General features: G+C 41.7%; 1 protein-coding gene across 4 annotated transcripts in view; it reads right to left on the reverse strand.

The window, feature by feature from the left end:
- The window catches only part of PPP3CC (protein phosphatase 3 catalytic subunit gamma), a 76,485-nt gene extending 61,592 nt beyond the window's left edge, over positions 1-14,893 (reverse strand). Inside the window, exon 1 of one of the 4 annotated variants that reach the window (XM_077305513.1) lies at positions 14,517-14,893. In XM_077305513.1, the coding sequence (XP_077161628.1) occupies positions 14,517-14,571 (55 nt within the window). In that variant the 5' untranslated portion in view covers positions 14,572-14,893. The remainder of the gene's footprint in view (positions 1-14,516) is intronic. The other 3 variants (XM_077305515.1, XM_077305514.1, XM_077305517.1) reach the window with 3 other exon arrangements.
- Positions 14,894-16,535: the final 1,642 nt, after the last annotated feature.

The following is a 16,535-nucleotide window of genomic DNA, read 5'->3' on the forward strand; positions in this document are numbered from 1 at the left end:
AAGGCAGTCTACTTCCTTCAGAACCAGCATACTGATTCAGTGTCCAACTGGCAACATGGGTATGTATGTAAATCCAGCCTTGGGATAGGGGCATCCCTACCCTAAGTCACATCTGTAGCTGCGGGCTTTCTGTCTTTACATCAGGCTTGTCAGCCAGTCAAAGGAGCCAATGATTTTTTAAATTTATTTTATTTAGGAATTTATATTCTAGCCTTTCACCCAAACCTCTCAGGAATGGTCACAACAATCCTTACCACTTAGTGGCCTTCCTGAGCAGAGCATGTCCAGCTCGTGTCTGGGTTCTCTATCTGGTGTCTGGCCTCTGTTTCCGCCCGAACATGCTCTGCGGACCAATCAAGCTGGCCGCACTCTTATTGGGCCAGCTTCCAATAGGTGGCCGCATGGCACCTATTAGTAGTGCTTAACCCTGAAAGGTTTTGCTCTTCTCTAGAACAATGGTTTATAATTTAAACTGTGCAATTGTGGAAGACTAAAGAATTGTGCAATTGGCTAGGTTTTAATGTCTACTTTTGTTCCCTTGGCTGAGCAGCTTGGTCTTCAGTTACATATACTTGGTAAGTGAACAGACATTTATTAGCCTAGTATATGTAAAAATTAAGATTTTGGGAATTTGGAGCAATGTTTAAAGCATCCTTACAAGCCCCAAATCAATCTTCCCACCTGCTCTGAAGAATCCTAGTGGGACAAAAATGAGATGCAATTGTCAGTTGTGTGTGACTTACACATTAATATATTAAGATACTACAGTCACAATAAATGTCTATTACAAATGTTTCAGCATTTCATTAGAAGGCATTCACATTTGTTTAGAGAATTCTCTTTCTACATGCAGCTCACACAATACAGATAGCTAGAACTAATGTTCCCTTTTCTTGTACTTTTACCTAATTCATCAGCTTCACTACTATAGCAATTATTCTTTCAGTGCTTCTGCTTTAAAATTCTCAAGCTGAATACAATATCCACTTTTGTACCACTTAAATTCTACATTACAATTTTCTACCACACTTTTTAGATTTTCATTCAGGATCACACAATTAACATATCAACCCATATTTCAGAACTTTCTCCTAGTTCCATTTCTAGGTATAGAATAGAAAGAAACGTGTTTGATGTTCCTTTGCATATTTCCCTCCTTAAAATGAGCTGTCTCTTTTGAGCTGTCCTTGCCCGTAGTTTGCATATAATATTCAGACAGTATCTTATTTTCAAAACCTGAAAAAAAGGATTGCATATTTAATTTTTTCTTATAGGTTCTTCATAATGACTTCATTACCTTTAATATGCCCACAGACAATCCTCCATGTGGCATGACTTTTAAACTGGACTGGTCACTAGAGAGAACAAGAACATTCCCAGGCTCAACCTAACCACAGACTGATTTCATGCCTCCATTTTAAAAACTTAATGTGGATTTTAGTCTAGATTATTCATTCTTTTTCCTATTTAGTGTTAGACTAAGGATGTATTATTATTATTATATTTGGATTTTTATTTCCTGCCATTCCTGAGAACCAGCTCCTGGTGGGTTACAAGAATAGTCCATAAAAACTAAAACCCCAATACAACCCAATTAAAGCATTCAATATAGGGCATAAAAATACAAAAAAACATAAGAAATAAAACATGGCAGTATAACTCATCTACCCTTCCCCCTCACCCAGCAGGGGAGGTAAAAGGGAGCCATAGTCAGACGCCATGGATGTTCAATGGTCGTAATTGCTTTTTAGCAAAGGGGGGAACTTAACTGATCTTCTCCCCGCCCCCACCTCAACCATAAACCTGGCAGAAGAGCTCCATCTTATGGACTCCCACAGGGCCCACAGCTCTTCTGGGAGCTTGTTCCACCAAGTGGGGGCCAGGACCAAAAAGACCCTGACTCTTCTCGAGGCCCAGCAAGCTTCTTTGTGGCCAGCAAGTTGGTACCCGCAGAACGCAGAGCCCTGCGGGGGGGGGGGATAGGGTAACAGGGGGGCCTCAGATATCTGGGTCCCAGACTGCAAAGGTCAAATCAAAACTTTGAACTGGATCTGGGCCACAACAGGCAACCCATGTAGCTGCCTCAGCACAGGCTGGATGTGGGCCTCCAAGGTGTTCCTATGAGAACCCTAGCAGCCGCAGTTTGCACCGGTTGCAATTTCCGGATCATAAACAAGCCTGCATAGAGCAAGTTACAGAAATCTATCCTGGAGGTGACCGTCACATGGATCACTGTGGCCAGGTGTTCAGAGGACAGATAGGGCGCTGGTAGCTGTGCCTGGCAAAGATGGAAAAACACCTGGTGGGCTACTCTTTTGACCTGTGCCTCCATAGTCAGCAAGGCACCTATGGCCACTCCCAAGTTCCTGGCCTGGGGCACAGTGGTAAGTTGCGTCCTGGCCAGGACAGGTAAGCACGCTTCCTGTCCTGCCCTTGAAGGATCCTTAGAATCTATTTGTTCTAACATTAGCCTGCTAATCTTTCCATACAATTGTTTCAACGGTGAGAATACAGTAAATCTATAGCCTACTAAACCCTAAATGAATCATGAGTATATATCATCACATGCAGCAAGTACCATAAATCTCAAAGCACTGCTTTAGTCAATGATAAAAATCACGACTCATTTCTACTGATTCCTTACCTAATATTCTACTTTAAATTAACCTCCGGCTTTTCTAATAGAAGGACCATGCTACTTTTCTTTACTTCTGCTTTTTTTTTCTTTACAGGTGATCAGTGCATTCAGATTAGTGGTAGCAACATATCTGGATAACCAGTACTGGTTATATCTATAAAAGAAGAGCGGTCACTGCCATCTATCCCTTAGTATGCACTTAGCCCAGTCCAACATAGGCTGCAGTCTTAAGTACACTTACCTAACAGTAAGACCAAATGAATACAGCAGGCTTGACTTGTCAGTATATATGCATACTGTTAACTTAATCTGCATCATAGCTCATGCCCTAAGTTAAATCCATCAATATGCAACTTAGGTTTTATATCATGTCCAACATCTTCTTCCTTCCCCCTTTCCATTTATAACCTTCACTTGGCCTGAAGAACAGTTCTGCTCAGTTTAAAACTTTACTTGCTAATTTGATTTAAAAGCAGATGTATCTTTTTGAATTTCTGACTGAAACTGATATAAAAATGTATTTAAAAACACATTTCAACAATTTCTCTAGCACTGCTTCAGCAAGTGTCATAGGAGTTACAACCAAGATTAGCTATCCTAAACTTATTACATGCCGCTCTCCAATGAATTACAATGATTCTGTGCTGGTGCTTGTAAAATATGTCAACAATGGGCAACCTTAACATTTTATTTTAATAATTTTTGCTGTTTTATTTTATAACTTATGACTTTTATAGCTGCTGATTACACATGTATGTATTTGTTGTTGTACATTTTTACCTTGCTTTAAAAAACACTACTACTATCATCCCAATATGTAACTTAACCTTGCAAAAAGTAGTATAAGTCATAATCAACCTCTGAAAGCTATTTTACTTTGAGCTCCACAGCCACCAGAAAATGGAAGGTGCGCAAAAAGCAAAATACGCCTCTCAACCTTTTCTTATGTTAATTGATTCTTTGATCATTTGGCAGAAGAAGTAAAAATCTAAGGCAACTAGGAATCATGCCAACTTGTTGTAGGAGCAGCACACTTGGCAGACTCCTGTATTTATCCAAGTAATTGAACATGTTCTGTATTTTACAGTACTTGGAAGTACTTTCCTAAAATCAAGTCCCAAGAATGCTGATTGTTCAGTTATCGAGTTAACTTCAGAAACAACACATCAGTACTATCATTACTGCCTGCTGGAAGAAAAGAGGGAGAAAGTTTTCCTTCTCTTCTGCTCTATGGTTATGGCCTTTTCAGTTCAAAATACACAGAGAATTGTGAAAGCCCAGGGAGCATTTTTCAAGTTAAACAGCTCTTCCACTCATTAGTTAAAACAACCTGTTTGGAATGCCAGGCTTTCTCAACTGAAGTTACAGCGAACTCTGGGGCTTCCTGACAGTTCCAGAAGGGCTTTGTGAATTGGGTGGCAATTAATTTTTTATTAAAAAAAAAAATTGAGTGATATGACCATACATGGTCATGTCAACCCACTCACCCCTCCCAAAATGGCCAATGATGGGCCTGGAAGGAGTGAAAAGGGGAGGGGCCCCAGTCATAAAAATCTTTGCTGGCTGAGGCTCGTCATGGTAACAATTGGAGCCCAGAGAGTTAAGTACTCCCATTTTAATGGCATTGGAAGGTAGCAATGTGTTTTGGAGCATCAGATGCCTGCCCCAACTCTGCTGGTTTCTGGCGTTCGGAGTTGGGACAAAGCATGATGTCATGTTTGGTGGGAGTGTGTGGGTGATGTCACAGGGAGGTGTGACCAGCAGACATCACTTCTGGTATTTCTTAAAGCCCGAAGAATATTTCAGGGGTTTCTCAACGGTAAAAAAGTTGAGAAAGGCTGGAGTATACAAAGGATGGGTGTTCATCTTTAGAGCAGAATACTGAATGTGACTCATGAGGATTCCTTTTAAGCTTCTATGGAAAGGTTCCAAAGAACCATATGACTCCTAAACAGCCAGTTTATTATTCTTAAGTAGATATCAAAGGCAGAATTTGGTGTTATCTCGGTATTTGCTGAGGTTGCAGAAATGTGTGGGCACTTACAGGAGAGGATCAGAAAGTTCAAATAGTTTTTAACTTCACCCAAGTCTGTCCTTTACATCTCTCTCTCTCTTAGCTATTCTTCCTTCAGCCAGACTTGCATTCTGTTTCAGAAACTGGTTACGGGGGAGATTTCCAAGGAAGAAGGGGGGGGAGGCTAAGTATTTACACACACATGTGCAAACAATATGAGGAAAACAGAGAGCTCTGTGTTTCGTAACATATAATTGTATCCTGACACAGTGACTGATTAGCTCAGGGACACCCAGTGAGCTTCACTAGTAGTAAGGCATCTTTCTAGGTCTCCACAGTGCAAATCAACATCCTACCCATTAAGCCAGCCTTTTTCAATCTTTTGACTGTGGAAGAGCTCCTGAAATTAAGACAGAAATTAAGAATTAATGGAACCTTGGACTCATACCTAGAGCAGCAGCACTTCTAATTGTAAATTACTATGGATATCATTATGAGAAGTTACAAGAACACCTTGTGAAACAGCAAAGGTGTCTTCTGTTCAAAAAAGATTTTAAATTTCCATTGATTGCATGCAAGCCCTCCAATACAACTAACAGAGCCTTTGAAATCACCAATATTTTCTGAGGTAAATTGCAATAATCCCCAAAGTCAGATTGAAGGTGCTGCTGTCTGTAGCACGGAAATTCCTCACTTCCCTCTTCCTGCTGCAACCCCAAATGACCCAAAATGTAGCTTTGAAGAAATAAGTGATCGCAAAAAAGGTATGGGGAGGGGGGTTGAAGCAAAAATCACTTGCTAGCAGAACTTTTCTGTATGATACAACACAAATTTTCAGGTTTGAGAAAAAGCTATTTCAGGAACATAGCAGACTGATTTGGGAAGCAAAGAACCCTGGTTTTTATGTCTATTTCTAATTTGTCAGAAATGTATAAAATTCCCCTCCCCACTCAAAGACAAGGACCAGCAAGAACTCCTCAATACTTACTTGAAATGAGGAACCTGCTGCCATTATACACTTAAGTTTGGCATATACCAGCAATTCCTAACTCTGTTGTATTACAGAACTCTATTTTGCTTTGCTTGCTCTCTGCATTTCATTTGCATTACATCCATAATATAGAAGAATGTATGATAGGAAGCACTTGGAAGCGGTAACAGTTAGAGTTAAAGGCCTAAAGCATCCACACATAGTGTGGATTAATAACACATTTACAAAAACCTGTAGAAAAAGAATGCTTCTAAAAATGACAAAGAACGCAAGTATTAGTACAATTAATAATTGTCATCTAAAAATAAATAAATACATTTTAGAAATTAAACCTATAAATAAAAATGCTACAACTCACAATGTTTCTAACTGCAAATAAATTTTCAGTTGATGCCACATGCATCGTTATTTGCTCATAAGTTATACACCCCTGCAGCTAAAATTATCTTTCTAGCATGCTAGACAATTCTGTCAAGCCATTTTCCCTGATAATTTGACAACTATAACCATGATTACTCGAATTTGCATTTTGTCTTTTATAAACATAGGGGTCCTAAAGGCTAGGCTATTCAGTGCTTGTAAAAGAAAAACAGAGCTGTACTTATTACATACATACATACATACACGTTTACTAGATTCAGACTGTATATGGCCTGTTTGGCCATATACATCTTCTTTCTAGCTAAAAACTCCAAAGAGGGGGCATCTGGCCCCTTTTAGAGCTTGTGCATGTGTGGGATTCCCTTGCCAACATGTCATCTGCGCCAATGTCAGGCACCGCCCTTCCCTCAGTTCCTGCTAAGCTTCTGCAAGTCCCCTTTCATGACATCACAGGCCCTGTGAAAGTTCACAGTGGAGCAGGAGGGAAGGAATATGCATCTGCACAGAAGACCTCAACGAGCAACAGTTACAGGTAAGTGCAACTCTGTTTTCATTTGTTTTCTAGTGGAGTCCCACATTGGGACTATTAATGAGCTATTCACTAGAGGTTGTGGGCTGAGTGTAGTGCCTGCAGAACGGCGTTCCCAACTTCTGCCTTCTTTCTCGCCTAAAGATCCAGGACATAACATTTAAAGAACGTTTCATCTGACAACCAGGTTGCTCCCGTACAGATGTCCATAAGGGGAACTTGTCAATGGAATGCAGCAGACAATCCCTGTGCATGTGTGGAATGCATCTTCACATGGCTCTCTGGATGTCTCGTAACAGGATTGGAATACCACCACAACCTATTTGAATATGGACTGAGCTGAGGCAGCTTTTCCCTTCTTGCAATTCCTATAGCAAATAATGCCTTGACTTTACAAAACTTTGAATAAAACTTTGTTGGTCTTAAAGGTGCCACTGGACTCTAAATAAGAGTACTGAGTTGAGGATTTGTGGACTTAAATCAAGGTATCTTGCATCCCTTGGAAGAAAGTGTCTTATGGTTAGATGTTCCATGCTGTCAAATGTAGTTTTGCTACAATGTTGTGCAGTAACTGACCCTGTACCAACAGATTGGAGATTTTTTTTGGGGGGGGGGGATAATAAGTAGTCCCTGCCTGCTAGATGTAGCACCTCTGAAAATCAGATCAGTTGTGACCAGAAGGGAGCTACTAGAATGCAATCCACCTGATCAGTTAATAATTTTCCTCCCCTGCTCAGGGGAGGAAAGTGGGAACACATAGAAAAGTGAATCCAGGGAATCTGGAATGTGTCCCCTAGAGCAGTGGTCCCCAACCTTTTTCTATCACTGGGGACCGGTCAACGATTGACAGTTTTACTGAGGCCTGGGGGGGGATAGTCTTTTGCCGAGGGATGTCACCGCCACCTGAGTCCCTGCTCCACTTGCTTTCCTGCAGCTGTGCAGTACCACGCCGAGGGGGAGCCCCAGCCATGGCAGCCGCTGGAGAGCACCAAAGGTGAGCCAGTGACAGATTGGCAGGGCAGCCCCCGAGGCAGCAGCCAGGGAGGAGGATGAGGAGTTCTGGTACCAACTGTTTCCAGACCGGGAGTTGGGGACCACTGCCCTAGAGAACTTCAATTCCTACTGGTAGGGAGCAAATATCTCATGCTTTCCTGGACTTGGCTGTGATGAACAAGTCTACCTGAAATTCTATGTAGACCCTTGCACTTAAGTTATGTTCCTCAAGGATCTGAGAATGATGTTCAGCTCATCTAATCAAGCAGGAAAGTGACATGTAGGAAAAACACTAGGGAGAACCCACTGGTTGCCAGGATAAGGTCTAGGCTCTGATAGAACCAGCCATCCTCCTGAGATACTTGGTTGAGCATCATCCATATCTGGAAAAGAAACAGGGAAGGAGTCTAGATGAGGTGACGGGGTTTGTTGGGGAGCTAGGATGACCTCTTAGTCCAGTTGCAGTCCCTTAGTAGGTCTGAGATGTGCCAATTTGGCTTAGTTCTCATCTTTTGCTTAGGTTTCTTGTGCTTTTTTGCAGGTGGCTCTGAATGTGATCAGTCAACTGCCAGTTCTGATGATGGTGAATCCAGGAGTCTAGGAGTAATCCTGATGGAGCCACCAGAACCCAACAGACTGACGGTGGACCACTATGGGTTTCCATAGTTGGAATCAGGTGAGGTAGACCTGAAACCACCAGATCTGTATTTGGTTAACTGTGGTCAGAGCCAAAGCAAGTAAAGCCTTTTCCTAAAGTGTGGCTTTCAGCCTAGAAACTATTCAATCGAGCTTTTGGGGTAAGATGGACAATTTTCAACATTGCAGGCTTCCCCCAAGTTCAATTGGCAGAGTTCATGCTCATTGTGCAGGAATTTGTTTTCTTTATTTGGAAAAACACTACCTTGGATGCCATTACGAGGAACCACAAGTATATCAGGTATGGATAGTCCTCTTTATGATTCACCAAAGGTGAAAAATAGCTTTTGAATGAGAATGACCGTGCAGGTACAGCCAATCTGGGGCTCCACTAGAAGATAGAACCTTATATAAGCAATTATAAATTTAAAAAAAAACTCCCTCAAAAAAAGAAACAGGCAAACAGAAAAGAAAAAATAGATTATATATAATCTAGAAACTAATATGCATTGTATAATGCAATATTAGATTCATCAGCATCTGGATTATCTCCTTGTCTTCCTTATCAGACTCTTAACATAGTTCTCCGTCGCCTCCTCATATTTAGCAGTTTACTGGTGTTTCTGCTATGCCAATAATTACTACTTATACCATTTTACATTTTATAGTCCCTACAAATCCACATTTACATTTGAACAAAGACATTTTTATACTATCATTCAGATTAATTCAGTTAGTATCATGAGGAAAAGAAAGAAAATATAAGTTGTTATAATACAACTTCAATTCGAAATATAGTTAAACAGGTTTTAAAAAATAGTTTAATATCATAGGTTTAATTTCTTCCTTGTAGACTCTCCATCTTTCCTCAAAATCGTCTGTTAAAATGTGTTAATTTCACCATAGCAAATTCAGCCATTTTAGCATTCCAATCTTTAAAACTTGGATAGACAGCACTTTTCCTTTTTGCTGCATAAATATTTCTAGCTGCACTCACCATGTATATGCCTTCCAAGATTTTTAATAGTTTATTGGGTAGAATTCCCTGTAGCATACTCTTAAAAGACCATTGGAAATTTGAAGTTTAAAACATTTTGCACTTTTCCATGCATTTCCTTTCAATTTTATTTTGCAAGTCCACCACATATGATAAAGTAATTATGTCAATTATATATTGTGTCAATTTTTGCATATAAAATCAGTACCCAAAATATTATCTCCATTCATTTCCTGCCTCATTCGAAAAGACATGTCTTGAAACTGGAAACTACCCATTCAAACAACTCTTTCTGGTGAACAATTTTGAAATCATTTTCAAAAGCTACAATTTTACAGTGGAACTCTGAAGTCCAAACAAATAAGTTGTTTGATGGATGATATGCAAAAGAATGCTACCCTTTAAGATGAAGTGACACTGACATCCAGCGTGGTATACCGGTTAGAAATGTTGAAATGGGATCTGGGAGAACCAAATCTGAATTCCCACTCTTCCATGGAAGCTTGCTGGGTGACCTTGAGCCACTCACACCCTCCAAGCTGCCCTAATTTCTCTCATAGGGCTGTTGTGAGTAAAAAGTAGAGGCCAATAATGTGAGCTGCTCTGGGTCCCCACTAGGAAGAAAGGCAGACTATAAAGAAAGTAAATAAAACTAACACACTGTAATTCTCAAGTCTGATTATCTTTATTCATTCAGCAGTTTAGGGCTTTTTTTAAATTCTTTAAATAAATTAATTTTACCACACAATCTTGTGAAGTGTGTTAGGCTGAAGAATAGTGCCTGGCAGAAAGTCAACCAGTGAGTTTGGTGGCAGTGCAATATATAAACCCACACTGCCCAAAGTATGGCACTATTTATTGGATCATACTATTCTCTTTTGAACCCCATACGAAAAGGTTGATGACGCAATTAGTTGTGCCATGGATGTCAGTTTCTAAACAAATTCTGAATAAAGAGTATACTGGGTATTCTTCAGTTACCATGGATTGTCCAAAACTCTTACAAGGGCATGGAAAGCACCCGTGCCCCCTCCCCACGCAGCACAACACAGCGCTCGCTGCGCTGGGAGTGAGCGGCTGCCGAAGCGGCCGATCGCTTCTGGCACAGCAAGCGCCACGCTGCACCATGGGAAAGGGAGGCGCACCAGTGCTCGCGCCTCCCCCCCCCCACTGTGGCCTGGTACCGAGGGCTCCACAGTCCAGTAATGGTACGCGGCTCAGGGGTTGGGGAACACTGCTATAATGGATTAACACGCATGGCTAACCCTTTGCCTTCACCAGTTGTGCAATCATATTAGAGTTCCATCCAACTTTACAAATGATTAGGAAGTGCTCCTAACCAAATTTATGCTACTGACCAATGTAGGAGAAAAATCTGTTTCAAGTTTGTTCTTGAGTTGCTTTCTTCTATCCTGTGTTCATTTTTAGTATGCAATTAGCAAGAATTAAATCAAGGATAAGGAACCAGTTTTTTTTTTCAGAATTAGATCCTGAAAGCTTCCAGAGATACTCCTCAAAGTGGTTCACTGTATTTGTTAATATACTGGCAAAGCTAGATACGGATCACCAGAATTTAAGCTGTATAAGAGCAATGTTTGGCCTATGAAATGTGAAAGAGGCTCCAAGTGGATTGGTTGGACAGTTTTAATAAATTTTACAGACAGCACAATTAGGAAGAGGTGTAATGATATTTCAAGGTAATACCATGACAATTAGAGTTATTTGCAAAGTGTGCAGAAATAAATCTATGGACCAAAATCACCCCCTTTATATTTAATTTAATATAATACAAGTTAAGATAAAATGAAGATGTTCTCAGCACAGGAAGGGATCAAAGTCTGGCTCTATCTTCAGATCTCAAATGAAAGTATAGCAAATACATTTTCCTGGCAATCATTTTGCTAAAAGAAACAGAACATCAGGCATCCCAAATTACTTAAAATTGGATCTGCTGTGCTCAATGGAAGGGGAAATTAAGTCTTTCATTTTGCTCATTGTCAGAAAAGGGGAAGCAACATAAGGAAGCTTCTGGATCTCAAACACTGCCTCATTTGTACAAAGGCTAAACAAGACACTTAAAAGAGATCAACCCAGGGGCAAGAGTCCTGTAACAAACCCAGTGACAAGTTTACCCATATCCACTCAGGCAATGCTATTACAGAACATAATAACATCAGCCATAATACCAGGATTTCATCCTCCTGTTCACCCTTTAATATAATGCATTCCCATCATCTACCACAAAGGGGAGGGGGGAAATGACATAGATTTGATATTTTTAAAAATGACAACATCCAGAAACTTGTGCGAAAAGGGTTCAGTCTCCTGGGTCACTTTGCTACTGGCCTGAAACTCACTATCCTTCAATAACAGAACTTCAAAGAGAGTCTCCAGCATGAAAATGCTGAACTAGAATTTAGCCATCAAGTCTGACTGTTCATTTCAGATTCAGTGAAGGATTACATGTTAAACTGGCATACGAAAACTAAAAGTAGCTCAGTGGAATTAGAAACATTGTACTGATAATGCTGCTATGAATGATCACTTTGTTTATCTTCTATATTTGATCTTGCATTTCATGGCCCCTTGACTTCACTATTGAAAGGTTCTCTGTATTGGGGATAACACTTTGAGCTCAAACACAGAGTGGATGAGGTAGGGTTAAGCCAAGTAAGAAGAATATTTGCCAAAAGTTACTCCTAAACTTGTTCATTATGATGAAAGGATCCTCATTAAATCCTTTCTGCTGATAGTTCACACAGCACTCCAAGTTGTTACATTCTTATCCCTTTCCTCTGAGGGAACATTTTTTATTCACAACCACTTAGCTAAACTGAGTGAATGGCCCAAAGACACTTCACAGCTGAATCCTGGCCGATGCTTTTCAGCCGATGCTAGAATCCTACCTACAATATCATAGTGAGGATTTGCTGGCTTAAAGTTCATTCTATTTACCTTTCCACCACACTGGCTCTCAGTGTAGGGGGCCATCACAAAATCACTGGACACAGATCACTTACCTCTTACTATTTCTTAGCTATTTGTCCACACAACCAAGGTGAAAAAAGTAATGCTTAATGGTGGGGGACATGATAGCTCAAAATCTATATTCATAGCAATAAACACTATGTACATATTTACAGCTGGGCCTTGAATTACTATTATTTACTAGCAGCAGTAATTCCCAATATAAACCAGTGTTAAGAGAATGGGGGATATTTTCTCAGTACATCTCAATGCTTTCTAGGAATATATCTGTATAAATAATGGTTGTTCATTACATCAAGAACAGAATTGGACTGGAAGAAGGAGAGATTGAGAGTTTATAATAAAAATGAACAAGCTTTTTGAGGATGACCTTTTACCAGAAATTCAGTATCTTTGGACCTTACAGCAACCTTGCTTAAAGATCTTGTACAATTAATAATTGATCAACATAAAATTCACCTAAACAGGGAGCTATTATATTTCAATACACAAACCAAAACCTGCAAGGCACAAAGACTCAAACGGACAGATAAGAAAAGTTTCAGAGTGATGGGCAATAACTCTCAGAAAAGATATTTAAACTCAGGTCTAGCTAACACCTGTAACAAAACAAACTGAGGCCAAGCTGACAGGCTGAAACTGCTACATAGGTTCATGTTCTTTTGGCCTTCATAATTGTTGAAGTTGTTTATGTTGAATGGCTTGGCGCTAAGTGAAAATGTAAACAAGTATATAAAATGGATCTTTTTCAATTCATGGGTATGATAGATGGCACCAGTTTAATTAGGGCAGCTAAATCTACATTGTAAAATCCTTCCACTAATCCAATGGCTTCTCGATTAACATTCTAACCTCATGCTTATTAACTATGTCCAGTATCATCAGCTATTTTAAAACAGCATGTGCCATTTCTACCAAACAAAGTGGGGGAAAGGGGGGCAAGAAAGTCACCAGTGGTGTGACAGACAAGCAAAATGGAATAAAATCAGAAGAATTTGGGTCACACAGCTGCTTCTAAAAGAAAACTGAAGTAAGCCCCTAAGAACCACACATTTTTTAAAAAAGTAAACATGAAATACTTGGAAGTGAGAGATACTATGTCTCCATCTCAAGTATAATCAACCACACGGGAATTTCGTACTCTAAAATTAAAAGAAATTATTTTATAGTTCCTAAGTCATCTTCTGCTTATCAGATACACAACTAATAGTTTTATGTCACCTGTGATTGCCTCTCTACTGACAGCATATACCTATGGATGACTTTAAAAACAGATCAATCAAATTCATGTAATACAACTCTATCATTGGCTATGATACATCCAAGCCAATGAAGAAACCTCCACATATACAGTATATCTCTGAATATGAGATAGTAGAGAAAAATAAACGAAAGCCAACATATTCATACTACACTTGCAAATCCCTAAAAGCATCTGAGCCAGCTGCTAGAACCAGGATGCTGATTTAGACAGACCCAGCAGTGCAATTCTTCTATTTTATGGACGTCCCCAAAATTAAGACCTCTGCATCCCCTATCTGTCCATTTAATAGACACTACCCTCCTAGAAAAAAACACAAGCACCTACAGAAGAAAGCCAAAAGGTACAAGTCTTTGAAATTTTCACTGTCATCATAACACAAGGGTGTCACCACTACTAATTCTCAATCCATGTATCTTCCAAACTCTGGTCTCCTCCATTTCAGGATCACAGTTTCCTTCTTCACCTACAGAACTGCCCCGTTTTTCTTGACAATGTAACTCTGGGTCTAACCTTGCTCTATTCCGAGGATAAACAGACACAACCTTCTCTCCTCAATCTCTAGCGAGACTGGAGTTCTCTCTCTCGGTCTCTCACACACAAACGCACATTGTGCTCCCCACCTACTAACGAAAGGATGCTACAAATCGCAGTCCGCATGCTGTGGGTCCTCTACAGACCCACCCAATTCCGCCTCCTTCCACCACACTAAGAGGATGCCCCATATTTCCCACCCCAATGCAAAAAAAAAAAAAATTAAAAAATGACGGGCTTGGGGCTTCTTAAAATCCGTCCGCTTCATTGAAACGGGATATTAAAGCCGCTATTCACAAATATCAAGTTATATTAGGGAGGATTTACAGCGCTAAGAGCCATTTAGCCTCTCCCACTCAGCCCGAGGGATGCCATGAGATATTCCCCAGCCACCGCCGCCACCATCATCACATCACACATATAATAAAATCCACCCTCATCTGCAGCGAGGATGACAATGATGAAACTGAGGTCGGCGTCCATCTCCCCCCCTCCCCCGCCTTCAGGTAACGGAAACCACCCCTCCCCCATGGCCGCCCCCGCAGCCCCCTCACCTTTCACGATGCGCTCCGTCGTGGGCAGTTTGCCGCCCTGGCCGCGCCCGGACATGGTCCCGCCTGTTCCGTCGGCTCCCGGGACCCTCCTGCCTCCCCACGGGAGGGGCCGGGACTCCGGCGGCGGCGGCTTAGCAGGCCCAGGCGGCGACGGTGACGGCAGCAAAGGCGCAAGAACAAGGGAATCCTCTCAGGGTCCGGGCGGCGGCAGCGGCGGCTCTCTCCACCCGAGCCCCCCGCGCCTGCCCGCTACCACGCATGCGCCAGCGTCGATACTCGCTCCCCTCCCCTCCTTCCACGGCACACAAGGCACAAGCTGTCAAGGCCGCCGTCTCTTTGATTGTAGGGCGCAGGCGCCTGCAACCCTCATCTCCCTGACGCCCGCCCTCCCACTGCCACCGCCCGTTACGCATGCGCTAAGGGAACCTTTTCCTATTCTGCCTTCCGTACGGTGTGATTGGCCAACACTACGGCTGCGTGTGGAAAGAAGGGAGGGGGGGGAAATTAAACAGCGACCTACGCTCCCTTCAGTCACGTGACCAAGTCGCGGTCAATGGACTTCCCTTCTCCCTCCCCCTTTTTCCGTGCCGCCATTTTGAATGGGAAGAAGAGTTGCTAGGAAACGAACAGCTGGAGCCAGAATGAAGAGGACGAAGTGATGGGGGAGGGGAGAGAGAGGTTAGCGGCGAAGCGGCTCGGAAGCCTACCTAAACGGGCAAAGGCCAATAGACCTACAGGCAGGAAAACTGCCGCAAACGGGCTTATCCTACGCCCTCCACCCTCTCCCTTATAGTATCCCACGACGGGCCTGGAAGAGCGCAGGAGGCAAACGCTCATATAATCATATTAGCGCTAGGACAGTATACTGGGGCAAGGCCCAGCCTCTGTCTTCCGGCAGCAGAGATAATAACAGCGGCAGCAACCGGAGAGCCGACGCTACCAGTCTTACAGCCGAAAGCAAGCTTTTTAAGTACTACATTTATTGCAGCGTCAGCCTTCAAAGAACTCACATCATGAGATACATGACAAATAAGTACAAAGAAAAGAGACTAGGTAGGAATGTCTGTCACATTCCTGTCTGGTCACGACTGAACAGCAAGTGGGCAATTGCCAACAAGAAATAAGTTAGCAGATCATGTTTATTTAAATTATGTATAGCCTGTTTTAGGATTGCAGTATTAGAAAAGAGTGGAAACAGATTGTCTTAGACGCATGGTATAAATGGCACCTGCTGCGCCTCTTGTAAGCAGGCTAGGATATGCAACTCCCCTGCCCACATACACACACTTGTGTATTCTGTGCCAATATCCAAAAGGTATGTCTTTAAAGACTATGACAAGCCTTTTTTTGTTCAGAAAGTCGTGGTTATTTTGAATATACTCAGAGTAGCTAAAGCTTACAGAATACTCATGCCAGCCATACATTTGTTTATCCTTAAACTCTCTGGAAAGACAATGTTTTGTTTTGCTGTAAATAGTAAAGGCATGAGCCTTTACCAGAAGAGAGCAATAAAGTATCATTCTTATTGAAGGGTGCAGAATTAGTTTGTGACAAACCTTGCAGTTCCAGATCCCTCATGCTATATTCCTGAATGACATTGCTACCCTGACAGAATGAAGCATTCTAAGCAAATGATCACTAGAAATAACCCTGCTTTTCTGGTAGCTTGCCCATATTTTCTCACTCCAGTCTTCCACTTCTCAACGTTAAACCTTTGAAAGGAGGGACAATAGATAAATCTTATTTCTAATGTTTGGTACAATAAGGTAAAGGTATCCCCTGTGCAAGCACCGGGTCATGCCTGACCCTTGGGGTGATGCCCTCTAGCATTTTCATGGCAGACTCAATACAGGGTGGTTTGCCAGTGCCTTCCCCAGTCATTACCGTTTACCCCCCAGCAAGCTGGGTACTCATTTCACCGACCTCGGAAGGATGGAAGGCTGAGTCAACCTTGAGCCGGCTGCTGGGATTGAACTCCCAGCCTCATGGGCAGACAGCTTCAGACAGTATTTCTGCTGC

This window comes from Paroedura picta, chromosome 12, assembly GCF_049243985.1.
Source record: "Paroedura picta isolate Pp20150507F chromosome 12, Ppicta_v3.0, whole genome shotgun sequence".
In the NCBI taxonomy this organism is placed as follows: domain Eukaryota; kingdom Metazoa; phylum Chordata; class Lepidosauria; order Squamata; family Gekkonidae; genus Paroedura; species Paroedura picta.